This window comes from Rhododendron vialii, chromosome 8a (assembly GCF_030253575.1).
Source record: "Rhododendron vialii isolate Sample 1 chromosome 8a, ASM3025357v1".
NCBI classification, from domain to species: Eukaryota; Viridiplantae; Streptophyta; class Magnoliopsida; order Ericales; family Ericaceae; genus Rhododendron; species Rhododendron vialii.
The window spans coordinates 3,691,859-3,712,434 of record NC_080564.1 but is presented as its reverse complement, the minus strand read 5'-3'; the positions used below and the strand labels follow the sequence as shown (position 1 = coordinate 3,712,434).

Here is a 20,576-nt window from a genome sequence, read left to right as displayed (position 1 = left end):
TTTTTTTGGTTGAAATGGTGGATCTCACCACAAAGTGATATCATGCTTACCAAAAAGTGTATTGCAGGTGTGGGACTTACACCATTTCAGGAGGGTGAACAAAATTACACTCGAATTTGCCAATCATGCGGATGCATCGCTTCATGATTAGCATTTGGGGGATTACTATCTCGCAATCTTTTTGACACATGGACATGTACAAATTAAGGTGCGCATTGTTGTGCTAGCAGGGTTAATCATGTTGACTACATGCACCTGACGAATGAAGAACATAGGGAAAGATTACAAGAGGTTTCGCGTAGTAGTCAAATATTGATCGTCGTAAGTAACTAAACTGCTGCATTGGGTACTTTTTGTGATTCTTAGGTGAATCTGAGCTGTTCAGACTCAGAATAATTAGAGTGAAACTTGTTCACTGATGGAAATAAGTGAATCATTTTCGCAATTGGAGTTGCTGTATTGAAGGTTAGGCTGAGAAAACCGCAGAATTTCAGAAATTAGGAAGCCAGTTGTGGCCATCAATGAAGTCAAGTGAGATAAATGGTTCAGCCTCTTGTCGAGTGAGCTCCCTGGACCAAGTGACCCTCCCTCCGTATTCAGCCCCTGGTCCCCAACACTTGAATTGCCCATAGAATACAGTCCTGCAAAGGTAATGCACAATCTTCATCACTACTCATAATCATCCCTGGAGATAAATTTTATTGAACTCCTCAAAGAAATCAGATATGTGTGTGAGTGTGTGTGTGTGTGTGTGAGAGAGAGAGAGAGAGAGGACATACATTTCCCTGTTCTTATCTCCCCAATTCCACCACCCTTTAGGAGTGATTATCTTGTCCATGTAAGTGTAAGCAAAGACCACCCTAGAGAAAGAACCCCACGCCCTACCCAAGTAGAGGGCACCTGAGCCAGTAACCTTGCAACGAACAAACGAAAACCCAGTTTCCTCAAGAAAGCTCCCCCTCTTCTGGGCTGTCAAGGCTCCAAAACTGTTGGTTTTTGCATACAAATGACAGCCTTCGTACAGGGAAAGACCGTTGCCGAATATGAAATCCACGGAGCCCTGAATGTAACAGTTTTTGAAGTAATGCCTGCCCGTATGATCGTAGAGAGTGTCTTGTGCCCCAATAAACTTGCAGCCTATAAATGCTGCCATGTCGGCCGAGATGCGTAGCGCCACCGCTTGCTTTCCCAGTGCCCCCGATGGTGGCGGCGGTGCTGTATTCTGTTACGCGACATTACTGGATCATATTAGCCTCAAAGCACCATATTTTCCTTTCCTAGTAAAGGTCATATTACTGTTTCTGAATCATCATATTAGCCTCCAAGCACCATATTTTCCTTTCCTAGTAAAGGTCATATTACTGTTTTTGATGGATTCAGGAAATTTGCAAGGTGAGCACAAGATCACATTATTCAGATTTTGAAAGTTCTAAATGTGAATTCTTTAGATATAATCCAAAAAACTGCAAGTCGTGACAATCGTACTTCAACATGTGACCATAATAGTACATACCCATTGGTTATCCAAACATCACTGTGTAATGTATGACTCTGCCATCACTCCTTTTGGTATGAGATGTCTGAGTTGAGTCATAGTTTAACCTTGACCCTACTAGGGGCATAACGAGAAGGAAATTGGTAAGGAATCATGGTGTGTGTGTGTGTGTGTTCAGCAATCGGAGGAAATTCCGACGACTTGCAAATCGAAGGGTTGGAGAAAGAAGATATAGAAGAGATCCACCTAAAACTAGGCCGGTTTAATCAGCAATACTTTGACGAAAACTAGTGTCTTTTTGAAATATAATCGAAATTGTGCATATGTTTGTGCATACGTTTGTGTACTTTGTAACTCTGGGAAGGATAAATGGACTTCAAACACACGGTGGATCCTGAAAGGGACCGGTCACACAAAGGTCTCTACTGTTTCACAAGGCGCTAGCATAACAAAGACTTTCGCATACAACATGTGATTCACAAGACTACTACTGCAAACGGGTTCGCCCTAGCGTCCGCGTGATAAAGAGCTGCAAAGTCCGGCTGCTTTGCCAACTCATCTGCTCAAGGGTATGATTCTGATACCCGGAAACATACGGGAGATTCTAACACGCGACTTTCTTGCCAGTATTGCCACCAAATTAACCACCCAAAACAACATCAAATAATACAGTGGTTTTTTTGGGTTCACCTTGAAGGCAATGTTCTTGGCAATGAAGTAAGGAGAGTTAACTGCTACTGTTGCAGATGCATAGGTACCCAACGGCTTCCCATTCTTCCCTTTCCTGTCTGCTGTGTCATCCCACTCAATAATGGTCTTTTCTGCCCCTTCTCCTTCCAGGGTGACATACGCCATGCTCGCAGGAATATCAACCTTCTCCCTGCAATGTTCGTTTAATATGTAACCGAAACCAAAATTCACTAACGAGCTCAAATCAACAAACCCAATTTTGCCTGTACTGGTGTTCCAGTGCTTTTCCGGCCATTGGAGGCTAGAACATCGGAACTGTACCGGAACACCGGTACAGAAAAAATTGGGTGAAGAGGATTTGAGGGGTTCAATTACCTACCTAATACTTAAAACACAAACCTCCAACTAGAAACCACTTTTTTTTTTTTTCCCCATTATATAGTTCTTGAAAAATAGTCGTCATTTCTACATGTCAAGAACTATAATCTAACTGGAAAAAACAAAAAACAAAAAACAAAAAAAAAACAAAGAAATTTTCGGCATAATGTGAAAAGTTTGCAACTGGTACCTGTAAATTCCTTTACTAACCGATATAACCACCCGGCAGAGATTGACAACCGGGAGTGAATTTATGGCTTCCTGAACTGAAACAAATTTCCCCTTTTTGGGGTTCTTATGTACCTTAATTCTTAAACAAGGCTTGGACTTGTTATTGCCTCTCTGGGATAGAGAATGGTTGAAGGAACCCATGTGTTTCACCCACTTTTGATGGGCTTCTTGAATGACCACCAATCTTTTTTCAGACCCCTTTTTGTGGGACACAGAGTTGGTGTTTTGAACCAACAAAATCAACAAAAACAGCTTCAAAGTTGTTGTGATCAACACCATGGGCATGGACATCGTGGTTGTTTTTTTGCAAAATAGAATGCTTTGAAGTAGCTGTGCTGAAACTGATGAGGAAGGGGTAATGTTAGAGGATAGAGCTGTTAAAATGATTGGTTCGGAAACGGAGGGAAGGGGAAAAATTGCAGATGAATTTGGCAGCTTCTTGTTGCTGCATCAATGTTCTGTCAAACTGTGGTTTCTGCTTTTCTACTGCCTGTGGGACTTTATATGCATATACATCATGATGAAAAAAAATAAACTTTTGTCAAGCTCGCAGGTTTGAATCTCACAGCAAACAAAAAAATCTTTGACGCCACTAGAGATTTACCAATCATTTCTATATTTTGACATATAAAGTGTAGCTATAAATATTTACATGAGTAGAAAATACATGATCCATGGAGCCTAAGGTGTTTGGACAAATAAGCCGAAGTGGCTTATTTTTTGTCTTTATTCAATTTTTTTCGTATCACTTGGCTTATCATCAATTTTTTGGAGATTATTGCATCCTCATTACAAGAGGAATCTAAAACGTATAATTTTTTTGATCGAAATCCAATTTTTTTAAAATAAAGACGAAAAAATTGGCTTATTTTTTGTCTTTATTCAAAAAAATTAGGGTTTGATCGAAATTTTTTACTTTTTAGATTCCTCTCGTCATGATGAAGCAATAATCCCCAAACAATTGACGAGAAACTAACAAATGCGAAAAAAATTTGAATAAGGACAAAAAATAAGCCACTTTGGCTTATTTATCCGAACACCCAAGGTACATTTTAGACTAGGTTCGAATCTCAAAAGCGTGAATTTCATAAAAGCTATTTTTCAACCATTTAACCATAAAAAATAAAAAAAAGAGAGGAGTGAAGCGTAAGTTTCAAACCTCACCCATTACTGTGGGGCCCTATTTTAAACCAAAAATTTGGGGACCCTAGGTGGCACTCTTTTGGGCCTTGCCCTAGAGCCGGGCCTGAATTTTAGTCTCTATTAATGGGGTCTGGCAGGGGTAAATTGGGTGCGAATTAAATATCTGACATGTATACATGCATCTTAGCAACACTTGAAAAGTTAGTGTATATGCATATATCACCATTGTAGAAAAGTGAGAGGGTTTTTATTGTCAACATAAAGTACTTGAAAATCTGGTGTTTGAACTTGGTATTGGGGATTTTTGATAGTGGAAGCATATGTTTGCTCACAGGAATGGTTAGGCAGATGGAAGCAAATTGGGATTGGTTGCATGCATGTCTTTTGACTTTTCTCTTTTCAACTTTCTTCCTATGTGTTTTGGAGTAAAATGACAATACATTTTTATGCTACAGATAGGGAGCAGTGGTTGTTATTGTTTAGGAATTAAGATAATTTGTTGAGGTTCATGAATGGGGCTCAATTAAAGATCCAGGGTTCACCAGAGTTCTCTATATCAAAAATTCTATTCTCGCTTCCTCAGTACACCTCAAGATACACACGAGATATAATTGTGCGCCAAAGAGCATACTGAGACAAGAGATAACGAGTTTAGAATAGAGGATCCTGCATTATCTCCAAATTGCTGTCCAGATGTACTCGCTAAACCTTCAACCATATGATGTCGGGAGAATCTCGAAACACATAGCTCGAGTTTGCGACATAGTATCGCCCGACTGGAGTGCAGTAGGACCGGGTACAGAGGTTTTAGGAACAGAGAATCCCAAGTCCATTGACACCATACTTGATGGCTTACTAAGTAGTACTAGTTGGTATTGTAGGTTCAGTGAAAGTGGTGTGTTTTGTGGAGTAGGCGTGATAGGTGATGACAAAAGGGGGGGAAAATGATGCAACATAATCCGTGAGTGGGGGGGGAGGGCTAGCTGCTGCAGAAAACGGTGGAAAGTGATAGCACCATGCATGAAGACATTGGCTTGTTTCTTTGTAAGATTGGCTGACCCTGGCTTCTTATCCTTTGGGAGGTTTTTTGGTAAACCCAATTCATTTTTTAACCTACTTAATACTACTTACAAATCATCAAATTCATTGGATGTATCACCAATTCATGATTGGATTGGATTCTTCCTCGTTTGCTATTTGGATTTTGGGTCTTGGAATCCACTGTTTCCCTTACATGATGTCTAGAAAAATGCTCCTACAAAACTGTTCAGGATAGTGTACTAGTATAGCTAAAAAAGTCTAGATTATTTTCACTTGGTATCAGGGCGGCCAAAAGAGGGGGAGGAGGGTGTAGAGACTAGAGAGGGATCGCACTTGGTATCGGGGCGGACAAAGGAGGAGGAGGAGGTTGTAGATACTAGAGAGGGATCGCAACCCCACAAGTTTTGATAAATTATAAAGTATCCTGCAGAGTAAAGCCTTGGACAAAAAACATTTTGGCCGCTATAGGTCCTTACAAATATTATCACTACCCCTCTAACCAGTGAATAATCTTTTTTTTGAACGGCTTACCAATGAATAATCTTACTTTAGCTGGTCATGAAATTCAGTGTCATGCCACCGGTTAGTTTGGATTTCATTAGGCTATTCCTTGCCCGTAGAAAAAGGGAAAATCCTTATAAGCAAAAAGATAAGTGTCCTTCTATTGACAGCCCACTGGACTGTTGATAAGCTCATTAAAACACATACTGTAATACGCTTTTTAACATTTGCCAATACACTGTGACACCCTTTAATACACTTTTTATATAATTTCAATAATTTTTTAAACCTTAACGACAGTCGGCTTTTAGCATTTTCCAAAAGTTAATAGTCCAATTGAATAAGAATAATAAGTACACAAGACTTACACTGGCACCGTAATCTACCCAAATGCTTAAGAGCAAGTACACCAAAGCAGGTAAAATAGCATTTTTGGTATTTTACCCAGGCAAAATCCCAAAATGTACACTGCAGCAGGATAGCAAAACCCTCTTTTGAGGTTAGCTAGACTGAATTCGGCTACAGTTCTTCGGTAAACTTACCTAAGAACTGTTCACCATCTACACATATAATATTATTCTCTCTCTCTCGTGCAACAGTGAGCCCTCTCCCAATCTAGAGTTTTTCAAAGGGCTCGATGCTAGTGGCATCGGTTTTTGATGTTCCCCTGATGAAACATTCCATCAAAATCAAAGGGTAAGTGCATCCCTTCATTTAACAAGAACACACAAACCCACAAGTTATCTGCCCCTCAAGCTCTGAAAACCCAAAAATAAGTTCAAGAGGAAACGGTTTGGGAATGGCTCTCTCTCCATCTCAAGAGGTAACCATTAAAATCAAGATCAAGGAAACGGTTTCCATCAAAATCAAGGAGACGACGGTTTGTTTTTCTCTCAATCCCAACAGGTAACCATCCACATTTGATCTCGGCGGCGGCTGCACACCAATGCCGCTCTAGTACTCTGATGTGTTGTTCGAACGGGGAAGAAGAAAAAAAGTAAAAGGAAAATAAGAAAAAGGAAAAGATAATGAAAAAATTAATATTGTAATAAAGAATAAGTAAAATAGATAGTATTTGTATAGTATTAAAAATGATGTGGATAACAAAAAGGGAAAATGTGCACTGTTGACTTGCAATTTTGGCTCAAATTTTGCCTAATCTGACATACTTGCTCTAAGCCCAAGCCCAATCATTCTACTCGCTAGGCTTCGGCCCCTTGGCAAATCGTCCCTGCAACTCGTCTCTCTCTCTCTCTCTCTGTTCGCAGCTACTGTCATCTCTCTCCTCACACTAGGTATGTATCTCTCTCTCTCTCTCTCTCTGTGTTCCCAGTTACTCGGCATTTGTTCCTTTCTAATTTGAAATTCTGTAGGTTCTTGAACATAGAATTTGTTCAGTTTCCCGAACATCTTATTTTTTGTAATCAGTTGTTTTATTTGTATTTGCGATATGTCTTTCTCAAAGAAAGCCCTTTTCCTGTTGTCTTCTAAGAAAAAAAAAAATTCAGATGGCGTATCATTCGAATTCTTGGTGACGAGTAGAAGTGATTCTTACAGGTATGTCGTGCAAGTTAGAGTCCTGAAATGTTGCTGTATGGTGCTGCTTCTGTTGATATGCCCTTTTGGTGAATGTCTAACACGGATAAAATTTCCTTGGAAGAGATTTGGGGATTCTTTATGTTCTTTTTCGATGGTGCTCGTCTATTTCTCAGATATTACAAACCGCGTTTTTGTGCCCACAACGATCATTGGAAGAAAAGTTCAATTAAATGGGTACATTCGCTTTACCAATTCAAACAAAAGAGACCCGTACGTCACGTTAACAAACAGATGAAGAAACCTCTTAAATCAGCTGATAAAGGAGCTTTGGATCAGAAGGTTTATGCGAGGCATACTATTAGAAACATATCGAACATTTTAAGGTCTTCATCATGGGATTCCGCTCAGGAACAACTAAAGGACCTCTCTGTAAGATGGGATTCTTATACGGTCAATCAAGTTCTCAAAACCCATCCGCCCTTAGAAAAGGCCTGGTTGTTTTTCAATTGGGCCTCTGGGCTAAAAGGTTTTAAGCACGACCAGTTTACATACACAACAATGCTGGATATTTTTGGAGAAGCTGGGAGGATTTCATCGATGCGTTATGTCTTTCAACAGATGCAAGAGAAGGGGATCAAGATTGATGCTGTGACTTGTACTTCACTTATGCACTGGCTTTCAAAAGATGGGGATGTCGATGGAGCAATCAAGGTGTGGGAGGATATGAAGACTAGCCATTGTCATCCAACAGTTGTTTCTTTTACTGCTTATATGAAGGTTTTATTTGATCACAACAGAGTGAAGGATGCTGCTGATGTCTACAAAGAGATGCTGCAATCTGGTTGTTCTCCGAATTGCTACACATACACAGTGTTAATGGAGCATCTTGCTGGTTCTGGTGAGAGCAAGCCTTTGATATTATATGACTCTTTCCTCTCCAATTTTTTGATTGGTGTCATTTGATATCATGATATGTCTAGATTACCACTATCTAGTTAAGTTTGTCCACTTTCTCTTTTTGAACCATGCATTCCTCATCAAGGATGTTTTAGTCTTCTTTTTAATTAAGCTTTGTCTTGTCCTATAGTCATCTTAGGGAACATATGATTTAGACCAGTGGTCATCAACACAAATACTCGAGGTGCTCCAATCTGACTTACCATCTTCCCATTCTTCCTCTTTATATAGTTTAACTTCTGTTCCTTTCGGGATCTATAATCAATCTTGTTCAATTGGTTTTCTCGTAGTTGTAGTTCATTTATTAATTCCTGAATTGTGAAATTCAATTGTCTACCATTTTGGCTCTTGAGAAACCTTTCTCCCATTCTGAATGGGGAGAAGGTCAAAGTAGACATAACTGACTTCAGAACTTTTGAATACCTTTTGTTGCATTTGTCCTTTTTATCGCCCAATTCCAGTTAGGTGAATAGATTATTGTGGTATAAGTCTGTTGCTTGATGCTTCCAGTCCAGTATCACCTTATTATTTGCTTCTTATTTTAGAATCTTGTGGCCTTCTTATGTCATTGCAATACATTGATAATTTATACCCAATCATACATTAGACAAATTCGATTTAACATGATGCAAACATTTGAATTTGTTGTCGTTTGTAGTAAGGGGTATGAAAGAAAGGACTTGTGTCCATATACGCTTAAAACATTTCATTCCATGGAGATGTATGGTAGCAACCAAAGGAGTGAGGGAAAAGAAAACTAAAAATAAACTCATTTGTGCAAGATATGAAAAATTTAGATAGAAGATATGTGTTGATCTCATATTTGGTCGGGGCCTGCCTTCCCCAGGGAAAGCAGACGTGTTTACGATATTTTGGTAACGTGTAATTGAAACGGACAAATGAGTAGATAGGAAGGAGTGATTTTGTGTCTAGTAAAGGGCGCCAAATAAACATGAGAAAGGGAAAATACACTCTTTCTGGTTGTAAGTTTGTAATTCATCTCTGACTGAGTTGAGTGGCCCAAAAGTTTAATGTCGCTGACCGTGGGTAGTTGTTTTAAGACTACCAATTTTCACCGCAATTGGATACCAAGGGAACTTCCTCAGGCTTGATAGTCTGGCCCCAGCTGCTAAGCAACTCCATAAAGTTCCAACTAGGAAAATTCTTGCTAAACCAGACCAGAATATTCCTGGGTTGAACCATCCTCTTCAGATGTACAAGATATGTATGTATAACATCTTCAAGTGTCAAAGTTAAGCAATGTACAGCGTCCCTCATGTCACCTCGAACTTACATTTTCAGATGCCCTGATTCTACCTGTATGTTTCTTCTTTTCTTATTTATTTAGAAAAGAACATAATTTTCATTACGCTGACAGGCACAACGCTATCTGAACTCCACTGCACTCTGCTGCTGTGATTGGATTTGTTAGGTTGTATAGCTAAATTATCAGCTCTTTTTCAATGAATCAGGAAAATACGGAGAAGTTATAGAGATTTTCAACAAAATGCAGGAAGCTGGGGTTCAACCTGATAAAGCTACATGCAATATTCTGGTTCAGAAATTTTGCAAGACAAGCGAAACATGGCCAATTACTCATATTCTTCGGTATATGAAAGAAAACTCCCTTGTCCTCCGTTATCCTGTTTATATGGAAGCTCTTGAAACTTTGAAAATGGCAGAGGAGAGTGATGCTCTCCTACGACAAGTTAATCCGCATTTTCAAATCCAATGTGACAACAAGGAAAAGACAGAAGACTGCAATGCAATTACAACTAATATTAACTCCACTATAGATGAAGGACTTGTATTATATTTGTTGAGAAGGCAAAATTTTGTTGCCATTGACTGCTTGCTTGCCGGCATGATGGATAAGAATACTCAGTTGGACCATAGGATCATCTCATCCATCATTGAATTGAACAGTGATCATTCCCGGCCCAACGGTGCTTTATTGGCATTTGAATACAGTGTGAAAATGGGTCTAAGGATTGGGAGACCTGCATATCTTGCCTTACTGGGTGTCTTCATCAGAACAAATTCATTTCCAAAGGTTGTGGACGTTGTTGAGGAAATGAATAGGGCTGGAATTTCTCTAGGAACATATTTGGGATCACTGTTAATTTATAGGCTTGGTTGTGCCAGAAAGCCTGCTTCTTGTGCAAAGATATTTGATCTATTGCTTGATGACCAGAAGAATACAGCCACTTACACTGCTTTAATCGTTGCATACTTTTCCTCAGGGAAGGCTAATAAAGGACTTGAAGTGTTCACGGTTATGAGGAGCAAAGGGATTGATGTTGCACTGGGTACATACAATGTGCTATTAGCAGGTCTTGAGAAAAGTGGCAGAGTTCAGGAATTAGAACAATTCAGGAAGGAGAAGAAGAAGAATGTGCATGCTGATGGCAATGGTCCAGGCATGGTTCCTTTGGAGGAAATGATTTGTAATCGCCTGTTTGCTGGGGATGCTGTGTCTTGATTTATGAGATTATCATCCTCTGTATTCTTAGTCAAATAGGTATGTAGCAGCAATATTGGGATTCTTCCATGCATAAGCTCTGGAGGGTGATATTGCAGTTCTGGGTATTTATCATCTATACCTATAGGTGTGTAGATATGGTTCTATGTCTATATGTTTATGCGTATATACTGATATATAGTGGGAAATTGGAAATCACATTTGGTGTGCCCCCTTTTGAAGTTATGTAACACTGTTTTCGATGTCCAAATTCCCATAAAAACTGCATCATTTTTGGGTTGTTCAACCTCTTCCAACAACAATTTTGATGTTTACTGTGTGTGTGTGTGTGTGTGTTAACTGTTTCAGTTTTTGTGGTTAATAAATGGGAATTTGGTTCCTGAAAATTTTATGGCGCACACAGCACACCAGTTAAAATATCTAAATACAACCACACATACATCCTTGTAATTGAAATACAAGGAACAACAAAACAATAGAAAATTTATTGAAATACAGGAACAACAACAAAAAAATACAGGAACAACAAAAAAATAGAAAATAACAATCTTCCATCCATAGTTATTCCTCTATGGAGCATACGAACAATATATGGAAAATAGCAAATTTATTAAAATACAGGAACAACAAAAAAATAGAAAATAACAATCTTCCATCCATAGTTATTCCTCTATGGAGCATAAGAACAATATATGTAGAAGAGATTAATCTCTCACAACGTAAATTAGAACGAAAAGTTCATCATGTCCCTGCTCAGGCTCTTCATCATAACAATCTCCATCAGTTCACATTTACTTTCTGCCATCTTCTTGTAATAATTTCCATTACTGGGCTTCAATGGGCAGGAAGAAGAGATAGGAAGGACTGGAAGGTTATCACAGTTGCAGATTTCGATCATGTAGCCATCTGGATCATGGAAGAACACCTGATCCACCTGGATCCCTTCCTCCTCCACCACGGCTGTGGTGTATCTCATTCCCATGGCTTCCAACCTTCTCTTGACAAGTCCAACATCTGTGCACTGTTACAAGACAAAAAGAAAAAGAAAATAAGACATCAATTCTGAAGAAGAGGAAGAAGAAGATCGTCTATTTCTTACTTGAAAGGAGATGTGATTATCCTTTGGATTGATAGGTCGTGGTTCGTTAATGGCATCATACTCATCAATGGACTCATTCTCAAGTAAGTGGATCCCAATTCCATAGTTGAACAACCTGGAAAAGTATCAGATAATTATTTACATGTAGTTTGATATGTGAAATGTGCACTTTGTTAGAAGTCAGGATTCTCGGGATATAGGAACGGTGGTGTGCGATACGTTGTCAACTGTGATATGATAGGGGGTAGGGTTCTAGGGATTACAATGTTAGAATGTAGTTCTTTGGGCCGATAAATGTACAATGAGACACAAAATCAGTTTCCAAAATAATTGATGAAAAAACATTAAGAACCCTTTATGATCATTTTAAATTTTTAATTTAACACATTGTCTTGCAAAAGCTCCATTCTCTCAAGGTTTTTACTTTATTCATTGATTTTTTTTCTTCTAAAGAAAATGTTGACATGGATAGGAAGACATTTCTGCTTCGCTTTATATCGCCCAACAACACAGCAAATTATGTTTTGAAATGCATGTTTGGAGCGGATTAAAAAAAAAGAGGCATTGTTTGGAAACATGATACTCTGGTAATAGGTGTGTGCTAGTGGGAGAGAGGAAGAGAGAAGGAGAGAGAAATGACCAAGCTCCATGGAAATTGAAAGAAGAGGGGCGTTTGATGAGACCAAACCCCAGGACGTCCTCGTAGAACTGCACAGAAGTCCACACCGACCTTACCAAAAGGGAGACATGGTTCAATGAGAGAAGAGGCAGTGCCTCGTGGACTTCCTCTATCACCATTTCTCTTCCTCTTTCCCAAAGATTATATGTTGCCTTTCCTTTTCTCTAGTACTCTCTCCTCGCTTGCGATCTTGTTTCTCTACCTTTCTTTGTTCATGGATTAGTATTGTGTTGCATTTATAAGAGGGATTTCCATTTTATGCTCGTGCTTTCAGCCCAATTTACAAGCAACTGCCCTTTAGGACTCAGGAACTTTCCTGGAAAATTCTCCCTTCTATAGGACAAACGGTACAATTGACAGATAGTACATTTGAGAGAGAGAGGTGGGTTCATTTTGTAGAGTTTATTGCTCAATATGATAGTGTTACAGCCCCTACCTCTACTCATAGATTCCTTACAAAAAAACTGTTTCGTTTTCTCCGTCAAAGCTGTATTGCATCATGGCTCCCTATTGGTATAGTGGACTGATTGAAATTAGAGGTAAAGATGAGAAGTAAGCATAAACGAACAGGGTCGAATCTTTGATTGCGTCAAGTAATCTTTGCTGTGATTTTTGTTGACTTGACGCCAATACAAAGCCCATTGTAGGCTGAAAATGAACGTCCATTATCTAACATGGAGACACTATTTCTTGAAAACTGCGATTGGGATTCGGTGGGATACCCCTTGTCTTGGCCCCAACTGCGGTAACCTTAAAGTTTCCACTGGTTTGTGATAAGATTTCGTTTGTACTTTAGTATCTACGGAGAAGGGGTGTTTTGAAAAATGGAAATGGCAACAAGGTAACAGACACTTGAGAAACTTCTTTGATGTTTCCTTCCTCATGTGAATCTATATTATCAAAACACTCCTAAAAAACTGGAGTATTTGATTCCCCTGGCCTTCTTGTCCACTTGGTTTGCTATGAAAACTTAAAAGATGTGGGCTTGTACATGGGCTTCTTGCTGTAGTAAGCAGGTTGGGCTTGTCCTGCCCGGCCATGGCCCATGGGCCCATAACCAGTTTTGGATGTCTAGGTCCAAAATAAGCAAGCATGGGCTTCTTGCAGTGGCAAGCAGGTTTGGCTTGTCCTGCCTGGCCATGGCCGATGGGCCCATAACCAGTTTGGATGTCTAGGTCCAAAATAAGCAAGCATGAGGATTTCATTACAAGAACAACTTTGAGGGTTACCAGAAACCTCTGCAGAAGTATTGTGATTTAATTGCAGCCTGCCTGCATTTGGAGGTCAACTCGAAACCAAATCCTTCATGCTTCCATTTTAGTTATTTGAATGCATCATTCTCATTTGAAAATTTATGTAGACAGTATGGTTATGTCTAGAATTTCTTTGTTATCGACGGTCGAAACGAGTCGAGTTGGATCTAGCCAAGCCAAATGGCTGGTATTCTAAATTTGGTTTCAAAACGAAAATAAACGTACAAGTATGTTGAAGCTGCTTGTGATTGCTAGTGGAGTCTCTCAAACGAGCTTGGGCCGAGTTAATCAAAGCTCGAGTAACATGGTTTGGTAAATAAGATAGGCTTATTCAGCTGTATAGTAGGTTGTTTTTGTACTCTCCTCAAATCGCTCCAGTACGATGGATCGAGGGGTGCAGCAAGGCCGCCTTAGGAAATGCAATGCGATAAAAGAGTGTGCTCCATCCCGTAAGATCTGCTAGTCAAGCAGAACTTCTGTTCAATTCCTTTTCTAATCATCATTTATGAAAACAACTAAAACAACCAAGTCACACCAATCAAGTCCGGTTCTGAAGTGAATCCTACAATTAATCCGAACTTATCCCCTCGTTCTGAAAGTTCAAGATTGAAATTAAGGCCAACACAAGTTGAGGCCGAAGAACTTTCAACCGATCCGATCTGATCCGCTCCTCTGGGAACAATAGACGTCTTCACACATCTTTTTCCTTTTGGGAGGGTAATTCGAGTAGTGGATACCTCATAGGACCTTGACCAGTTGAAGTTCTAAAGAACTTCTAACCAGTTGAACACGAGCTGAGTTTGATTTATTACTACTAATTTGGTAGACTTATTCGTATCTATGAATTGATATGTGACCACTGACCAGGTTGTGGCATGTGAAGGAAAAATGAATAATGTAAGCTGTAGTGGGCATGGATTACAGTTATTAAGTGAAGCATTCCTCGTGCTCCAGCAATAGTAGTATAAACTATGAACTTCTCTGTTGAAGGATCATGGATACAGTTGTGGGGTGACTTTCGGTGGTTTCGTTTCATTTCGAAAAAAGGAGACCAACACATCACCCAATCAAGGTCTTGAACATGCCAACATGCTTTATGGTGAAATTCCTTTTAACCCCCCTCTCTCTCTTTCTCTCTCTCTCTCTCAAGTTTGTGGTGTCCGGATCAGTTTATGCGCATCTCAATATTCCCGGTTTGATCAAAGAATGAACTATCCAAGCTGAGACTAGAAAATTCACACGAAATAACGTTCTTGTGGCCTGATCTCAAAAATCGAATCCTAATTAATTATGTGGAGAGCTAACCTACCCACCAACCCGACCCACCCTTGGGGCTTCTCTCTCAAGCCAACATCCTCAAAACTTTATGAAAATCATACTTAAATTTTGACCATCTTGAATTTACTTCCCGCCCAAAAAACCAATATTTTGCCACCAATAAATTTTGCAAAAGTCCAAATCATGTCAAGATGCCCATATTTATAGCCAAGCTACCAAATTCATGAGTCACTGTTGGCATCATGGAATTGGTGTGATTGAATTCACACACTGGATGACTATCGTACCCGAGTTCCTACTTTTTTTGTTTTTTCCACTCATTTGCACCTCCCATTTGACCTTTTTATGTCAAAAGCATAAAAGAGTTCAAAAGTCATATCCTGTTGGGATTTAGTACGAAAAAGAACTAAGGCATAATTGGAGAAAGCAAATCAAGAAAAGGAAAAGAAGATGATTTGTCTAGACTCCGTTAATCGTTAATCCAACTAGTACGAAGCACAAATTGAAGCGTATCAATCCGTCTAAAGGGTTCGGCCTTCGAATCTACCCAACACATCTATGCAAAATGTCTGGTCGATTTTTAATTTTTAAGTAAATAAAGGTTCTATCCAATAAATGATCCCAATCAATTTATGTTGACTTCATCTCACATCCCACCAAATATATATTTTTTTTTTTGCATTACTTAAAAAAAAATGGAGTAGATGGCACAATAAAAATGGAAAGGATCCTTTATAGTAGTTTCTTTCTAGAAACTGAATGATCTTGTTTAAGGTAAATATATACTATCATTTCTAAACTCACTCTCATGATTGATACTGTTTAATAGTAAAAATGTTTATAAATTAGGAACTGAATTTTCTTCGGTCCTTAATTTGAAATGTCTTCCGGTTCAAAACTTGGACTATATATATATATATATATTCCAAACCCTACAATGTGACTGTCACCCATGAATGTGTCACAGCCTAAAGTTTCGAACAAGGGTAAAGATGAAAGATCAATTATTCAACACACATCATAAAAAAAATTGATTTTCATACTCTCTTTTTAGTCATTTATACTTTTTTTTTGTTTTTATCCACATAAATTTATTGCATTACCCTTGCATGGGTAAACAAATGTATTGAATAAAAGACAAAACAGTAAATTTAATAAATAAAGACAAAAAAAAAATGTGCGAACGAAAAAAGGGTGTGGTCATCAATATCCTAAAATAACCCACATCATATAACTCCATCATATACGGAGGCTAAAAAGTGACAACCCATACCCCCATTTGCCTGTTTGGAAAAAATAGTGCTCCTCCAGACAGTTTTTGGGAAGACAAAATCTAGAGAGAGAGAAAACAAGGAGAGAGAGAGAGAGAGAGTACTCCAGTAGTACTAGTATTTGTTTTGGGGGAGTGTGGGTCTGGGAAGCATGCGCACAGCTGCGCAACATATGTCCTCCTCCTCCACTCCTCCTCTCTCAACGACACTCTCAAACTCTTCCACTTCTAACATACGCTCCCAATGCTCACCCACTTAACCTCCACCCCTAGCAAATGCAACCACCAACTTCCATGGCTCCTCCTGCGCTCTTCCTCCTCCTCCTCCTCCTCCTCCACCCCCTGCTATCCTACACCGCCGCCGCCGCCGAGAACCTAACCCTAACAGAAATCGACGCCCTAACCTCCTTCAAACTCTCTCTCCATGACCCCCTCGGCGCCCTTTCCGGCTGGTCCTCCACCACCCCCTCCGCCCCCTGCGACTGGCATGGCGTCGTTTGCTCCAACGGCACCGTCACCGAGCTCCGCCTCCCTAAACTCCAGCTCTCCGGCCCAATCTCCTACCAAATCGCTAACCTGCGCACGCTGCGCAAGTTAAGCCTCCGCTCCAACTTCTTCAACGGTACCATCCCTGCCTCCCTCTCCCAATGCACTCTCCTACACTCCATTTTCCTCCAGTACAACTCATTCTCCGGCCATATCCCGCCGGCGATCGGGAACCTCACCGGCCTCCAAATCCTCAACCTCGCCGGAAACCATTTCTCCGGCGACATCCCCGTGAACCTCCCTGACTCTCTCCGTTTCGTCGATTTCTCGTCAAACGCGTTTTCTCGTCAAATACCTAGCAATTTATCGAGTTTTTCAAATCTCGAGCTCATAAATCTCTCGTACAACGAGTTCTCCGGCGAGATTCCGGCAGGTTTTGGTGAGCTCCAGAAGCTACAGTACCTCTGGCTGGATCACAACCTATTGGACGGGCCGTTACCGTCGGCGCTCGGGAACTGTTCGTCTCTAGTTCACTTGTCCGCCGACGGTAACAACCTCGCCGGAGTTTTACCGGCGGCGATCGGCGCGCTTCCGAATCTCCAAGTAGTTTCTCTCTCTAACAACAATCTCTCTCAGTCAATTCCTTCTTCGTTGTTCTGTAACGTCTCCGTTTATCCTCCGTCTATTCGGATCGTTCAGTTAGGTTTTAATGCGTTCAATGACATAATTGCCCCCGACACCGCCACGTGTTTTAGCGTTCTACAGGCCTTGGATGTTCAGCAGAATCAGTTACAAGGAGTGATTCCTAATTGGATTATGAATATTTCCACGCTGACAAATTTGGATCTTTCTGGAAATTTGTTTTCCGGTTTAATTCCCAGTGGGATTGGGAATTTACGGAGATTGGAGGAGGTAAAACTTGCGAATAATTCGTTAAACGGATCGATTCCGGTTGAGTTAACGAACTGTAGTCTTCTCAGTGTTGTTGATTTTGAAGGAAATCGTTTTTCGGGCGAAATCCCAGTGTTTTTTAGCGAGCTTAGAGGGCTGAAGACATTGTCACTAGGCGGGAATCAGTTCTCCGGTTCGATTCCTTCGAGTTTCGGGAACCTCACTGGGCTTGAGGTTCTGAATCTAAGTGATAATGACTTGACCGGAGAGTTACCGGTGGAGATAATGTCACTGAGTAATCTGACCGTGTTGAGCCTCGGTGGGAATAAGTTTTCTGGTGAGGTTTTGGTAGATGTTGGGAATCTGAGACAGTTGACCGTTCTGAATTTGAGTGGTAATGGTTTATCGGGGAGTGTACCGGCGAGTTTGGGAGATCTTTACAAGTTGACCACATTGGATTTGAGCAAACAGAACCTCTCGGGCGATTTACCGTTTGAACTATCCGGTTTGCCGAATCTACAAGTGATGGCTTTACAGGAGAACATGTTATCTGGGCTTGTTCCTGAGGGTTTCAGCAGTTCGTTGGGTTTGCGTTACTTGAACCTCTCTTCCAATGATTTCTCTGGTCCTATTCCTTCAACGTTTGGCTATCTTGATTCATTGGTTGTTTTCTCCTTGTCTAACAATCACATCTCCGGTTCAATTCCTCCGGAGTTGGGAAATTGTTCTAGTCTTGAAGTCTTGAGTCTTCGTTCGAATTCATTGAGTGGCCAAATCCCGGTTGATCTTTCGCGTCTCTCCCATTTGAAAGAGCTTGATTTGGGTAACAACAATCTAACCGGAGAAATCCCGGAGGAAATTTCCAAATGCTTGTCGCTAACTTCTCTTTTACTCGATTCAAATCATCTTTCCGGTGACATACCAAGCTCGTTGTCCAACCTGTCAAACCTCACAAAACTCGATCTCTCTGCTAATAACTTGAGTGGAAAGATTCCAGCAAACCTTACGCTCCTCTCCAACTTGGTCTACTTCAACGTTTCCCAAAATAACCTCGAGGGTGAGATTCCGCCACCACTGGGTTCTAGATTCAACAATACCTCAGCATTTGCCGGAAATCAGAACTTATGTGGAAGGCCCTTGGGTAGGAAATGCAAGGGAGGTAAAACCAGTAGGAGAAAGAAGCTAATTCTGCTAATTGTTTTGATTGCCAGTGGAGTTGGCCTCCTGGCATTGTGCTGCTGCTACATTTTTGGACTCCTGAGGTGGCGCAGCAGGCTGAAGAAGGGATCGACCGGAGAGAAGAAACGGAGCCCGGCCAGGGCTAGTTCCGCGGCAGCAAGTGGGGGCCGCGCCAGCAGCGAAAACGGTGTGCCAAAGCTTGTTATGTTCAATAACAAGATCACTTTAGCCGAAACAATCGAAGCAACTAGGCAATTCGACGAGGAAAACGTTTTGAGCAGGACCCGGTATGGGTTAATCTTCAAAGCTTGTTACCACGACGGAATGGTCCTCTCAATTCGTAGACTCCCTGATGGATCCCTTGACGAAAACATGTTCAGGAAAGAAGCGGAATTCCTCGGAAAAGTAAAGCACCGGAACCTAACCGTTCTCCGCGGTTACTACGCTGGCGCACCGGACCTTAGACTCCTGGTCTACGACTACATGCCCAATGGAAACTTAGCAACCCTCCTTCAAGAAGCGTCCCACCAAGACGGACACGTCCTGAATTGGCCAATGCGCCACCTGATCGCACTAGGAATTAGCCGCGGATTGGCCTTCTTGCACTCATCCTCAATGGTCCATGGAGACCTCAAACCCCAAAACGTGCTATTCGATGCTGATTTCGAAGCCCATTTATCCGATTTCGGACTGGAAAAGCTCGTGATTTCGACTCCCGCGGATCCCTCCTCTTCTAGAACAGCCTCAGTTGGAACACTGGGTTATGCAGCCCCAGAAGTACCTTTAACAGGGGTAGCTTCCAAAGAATCGGATGTTTACGGTTTTGGGATTGTGTTGCTTGAGCTACTAACGGGGAAAAGGCCAGTGATGTTTACACAAGATGAGGATATAGTGAAATGGGTGAAGAAGCAATTGCAAAGGGGTCAGATTTCGGAATTGCTCGAACCGGGTTTGCTTGAGCTTGATCCAGAGTCATCAGAGTGGGAGGAGTTTTTGTTGGGTGTGAAAGTGGGGTTGCTGTGCACGGCGCCAGACCCGCTCGACCGTCCGATGATGTCTGATATTGTGTTCATGCTCGAAGGCTGCCGTGTCGGGCCTGATATGGCATCATCGGCGGATCCGACCTCCCAACCTTCTCCGGCGTGATCGATCACAGATAGTGTGACGAAAATTGTTTTGACATTTTTCTTGTTCTTTAGGGTAAATGGCGATTTGGCCTCTTCTTCTTTTTTTTTTGTCAAACGGAAATTCGCGATTTGGCCTTCTTTAGTTTTTTGTAGTAGAAGTTTGATTTTACCCTTGTACAATCAAATTTGTCACATTGCAATTTGAATTTGTCAAAATTGGTCAAATATTTCCCTCAAGTTGGATGGAGTAGTAATTCAGAAATGATATTGGTACCGACCTCCCGGTACCGAAATCGTACCGCCGGCCGCCGGTGGGCCGTCTCCGGCCACCGGACGGCCGATCCGAGCCGTCCAAAAATTTTAAAAAAAAAAAACGAGGGGGCCTACACGGGAATCAACGGCATCCGAGGTGTGTAAGGTGCTTGATCCGAGCACCCTTTTTTCGTGTATATATGTATATTCCCGCGAATATACATATATACACGAAAAAAGGGTGCTCGGATCAAGAACCTTACACACCTCGGATGCCGTTGATTCTCGCGTAGGCCCCCTCGTTTTTTTTTTTTAAAATTTTTGGACGGCTCGGATCGGCCGTCCGGTGGCCGGAGACGGCCCACCGGCGGCCGGCGGTACGATTTCGGTACCGGGGAGGTCGGTACATGTAGCACTACTCGTAGTAATTGGTAGAGATAGGAAATGAAGGTCAGTTTAATGGTCAGTTCAACTGTTGCAAGTATTTGATGTTTTATTCGATTTATCGATTCTTGTCGATCAACAAGACAGGTTGACAGGAAATGGGAAAAAAAAGTTGTTCAAACGAGTTTTGCAATTCTCGTTCTGTTAAATAAGTCAAATGA

General features: G+C 41.1%; 4 protein-coding genes across 8 annotated transcripts; 2 read left to right on the top strand and 2 right to left on the bottom strand.

Moving 5' to 3' along the window:
* Nucleotides 1-153: 153 nt before the first annotated feature.
* LOC131298394 (probable pectinesterase 53) lies at nucleotides 154-3,270 on the bottom strand. The gene is made up of 4 exons (XM_058323832.1): nucleotides 2,754-3,270; nucleotides 2,186-2,375; nucleotides 780-1,222; nucleotides 154-641 (listed from the first exon to the last, which is right to left on the bottom strand). Exons 1-4 carry the CDS (start codon nucleotides 3,083-3,085, stop codon nucleotides 491-493), a joined length of 1,116 nt encoding a protein of 371 aa, XP_058179815.1. The 5' UTR covers nucleotides 3,086-3,270; the 3' UTR covers nucleotides 154-490.
* A 3,384-nt stretch (nucleotides 3,271-6,654) lies between these two features.
* Nucleotides 6,655-11,934, top strand: LOC131298392 (pentatricopeptide repeat-containing protein At2g01390). Of its 5 annotated transcripts, none has more exons than XR_009190501.1 (4): nucleotides 6,655-6,774; nucleotides 7,037-7,916; nucleotides 9,448-10,584; nucleotides 11,303-11,934. XR_009190501.1 is itself a non-coding variant. In XM_058323828.1 (4 exons), the coding sequence occupies exons 2-3, from the start codon at nucleotides 7,109-7,111 to the stop codon at nucleotides 10,455-10,457; spliced, it is 1,818 nt and encodes a 605-aa protein (XP_058179811.1). In that variant the 5' UTR covers nucleotides 6,661-6,774; nucleotides 7,037-7,108; the 3' UTR covers nucleotides 10,458-10,496; nucleotides 11,303-11,934. The 5 variants fall into 5 exon arrangements, 2 of the variants coding, with proteins under 2 accessions (XP_058179811.1, XP_058179810.1); XM_058323828.1 differs by having other exon boundaries at nucleotides 6,661-6,774; nucleotides 9,448-10,496; XR_009190502.1 differs by having other exon boundaries at nucleotides 6,698-6,774; nucleotides 6,988-7,916.
* On the bottom strand, nucleotides 10,895-12,511 carry LOC131298395 (glyoxylase I 4-like). The gene is made up of 3 exons (XM_058323833.1): nucleotides 12,197-12,511; nucleotides 11,557-11,671; nucleotides 10,895-11,478 (listed from the first exon to the last, which is right to left on the bottom strand). The coding sequence occupies exons 1-3, from the start codon at nucleotides 12,352-12,354 to the stop codon at nucleotides 11,182-11,184; spliced, it is 570 nt and encodes a 189-aa protein (XP_058179816.1). The 5' UTR covers nucleotides 12,355-12,511; the 3' UTR covers nucleotides 10,895-11,181.
* Nucleotides 12,512-16,055: 3,544 nt separating this feature from the next.
* LOC131298391 (probable LRR receptor-like serine/threonine-protein kinase At4g36180) lies at nucleotides 16,056-19,944 on the top strand. The gene has a single exon (XM_058323826.1). It carries the CDS (start codon nucleotides 16,313-16,315, stop codon nucleotides 19,736-19,738), a length of 3,426 nt encoding a protein of 1,141 aa, XP_058179809.1. The 5' UTR covers nucleotides 16,056-16,312; the 3' UTR covers nucleotides 19,739-19,944.
* Nucleotides 19,945-20,576: the final 632 nt, after the last annotated feature.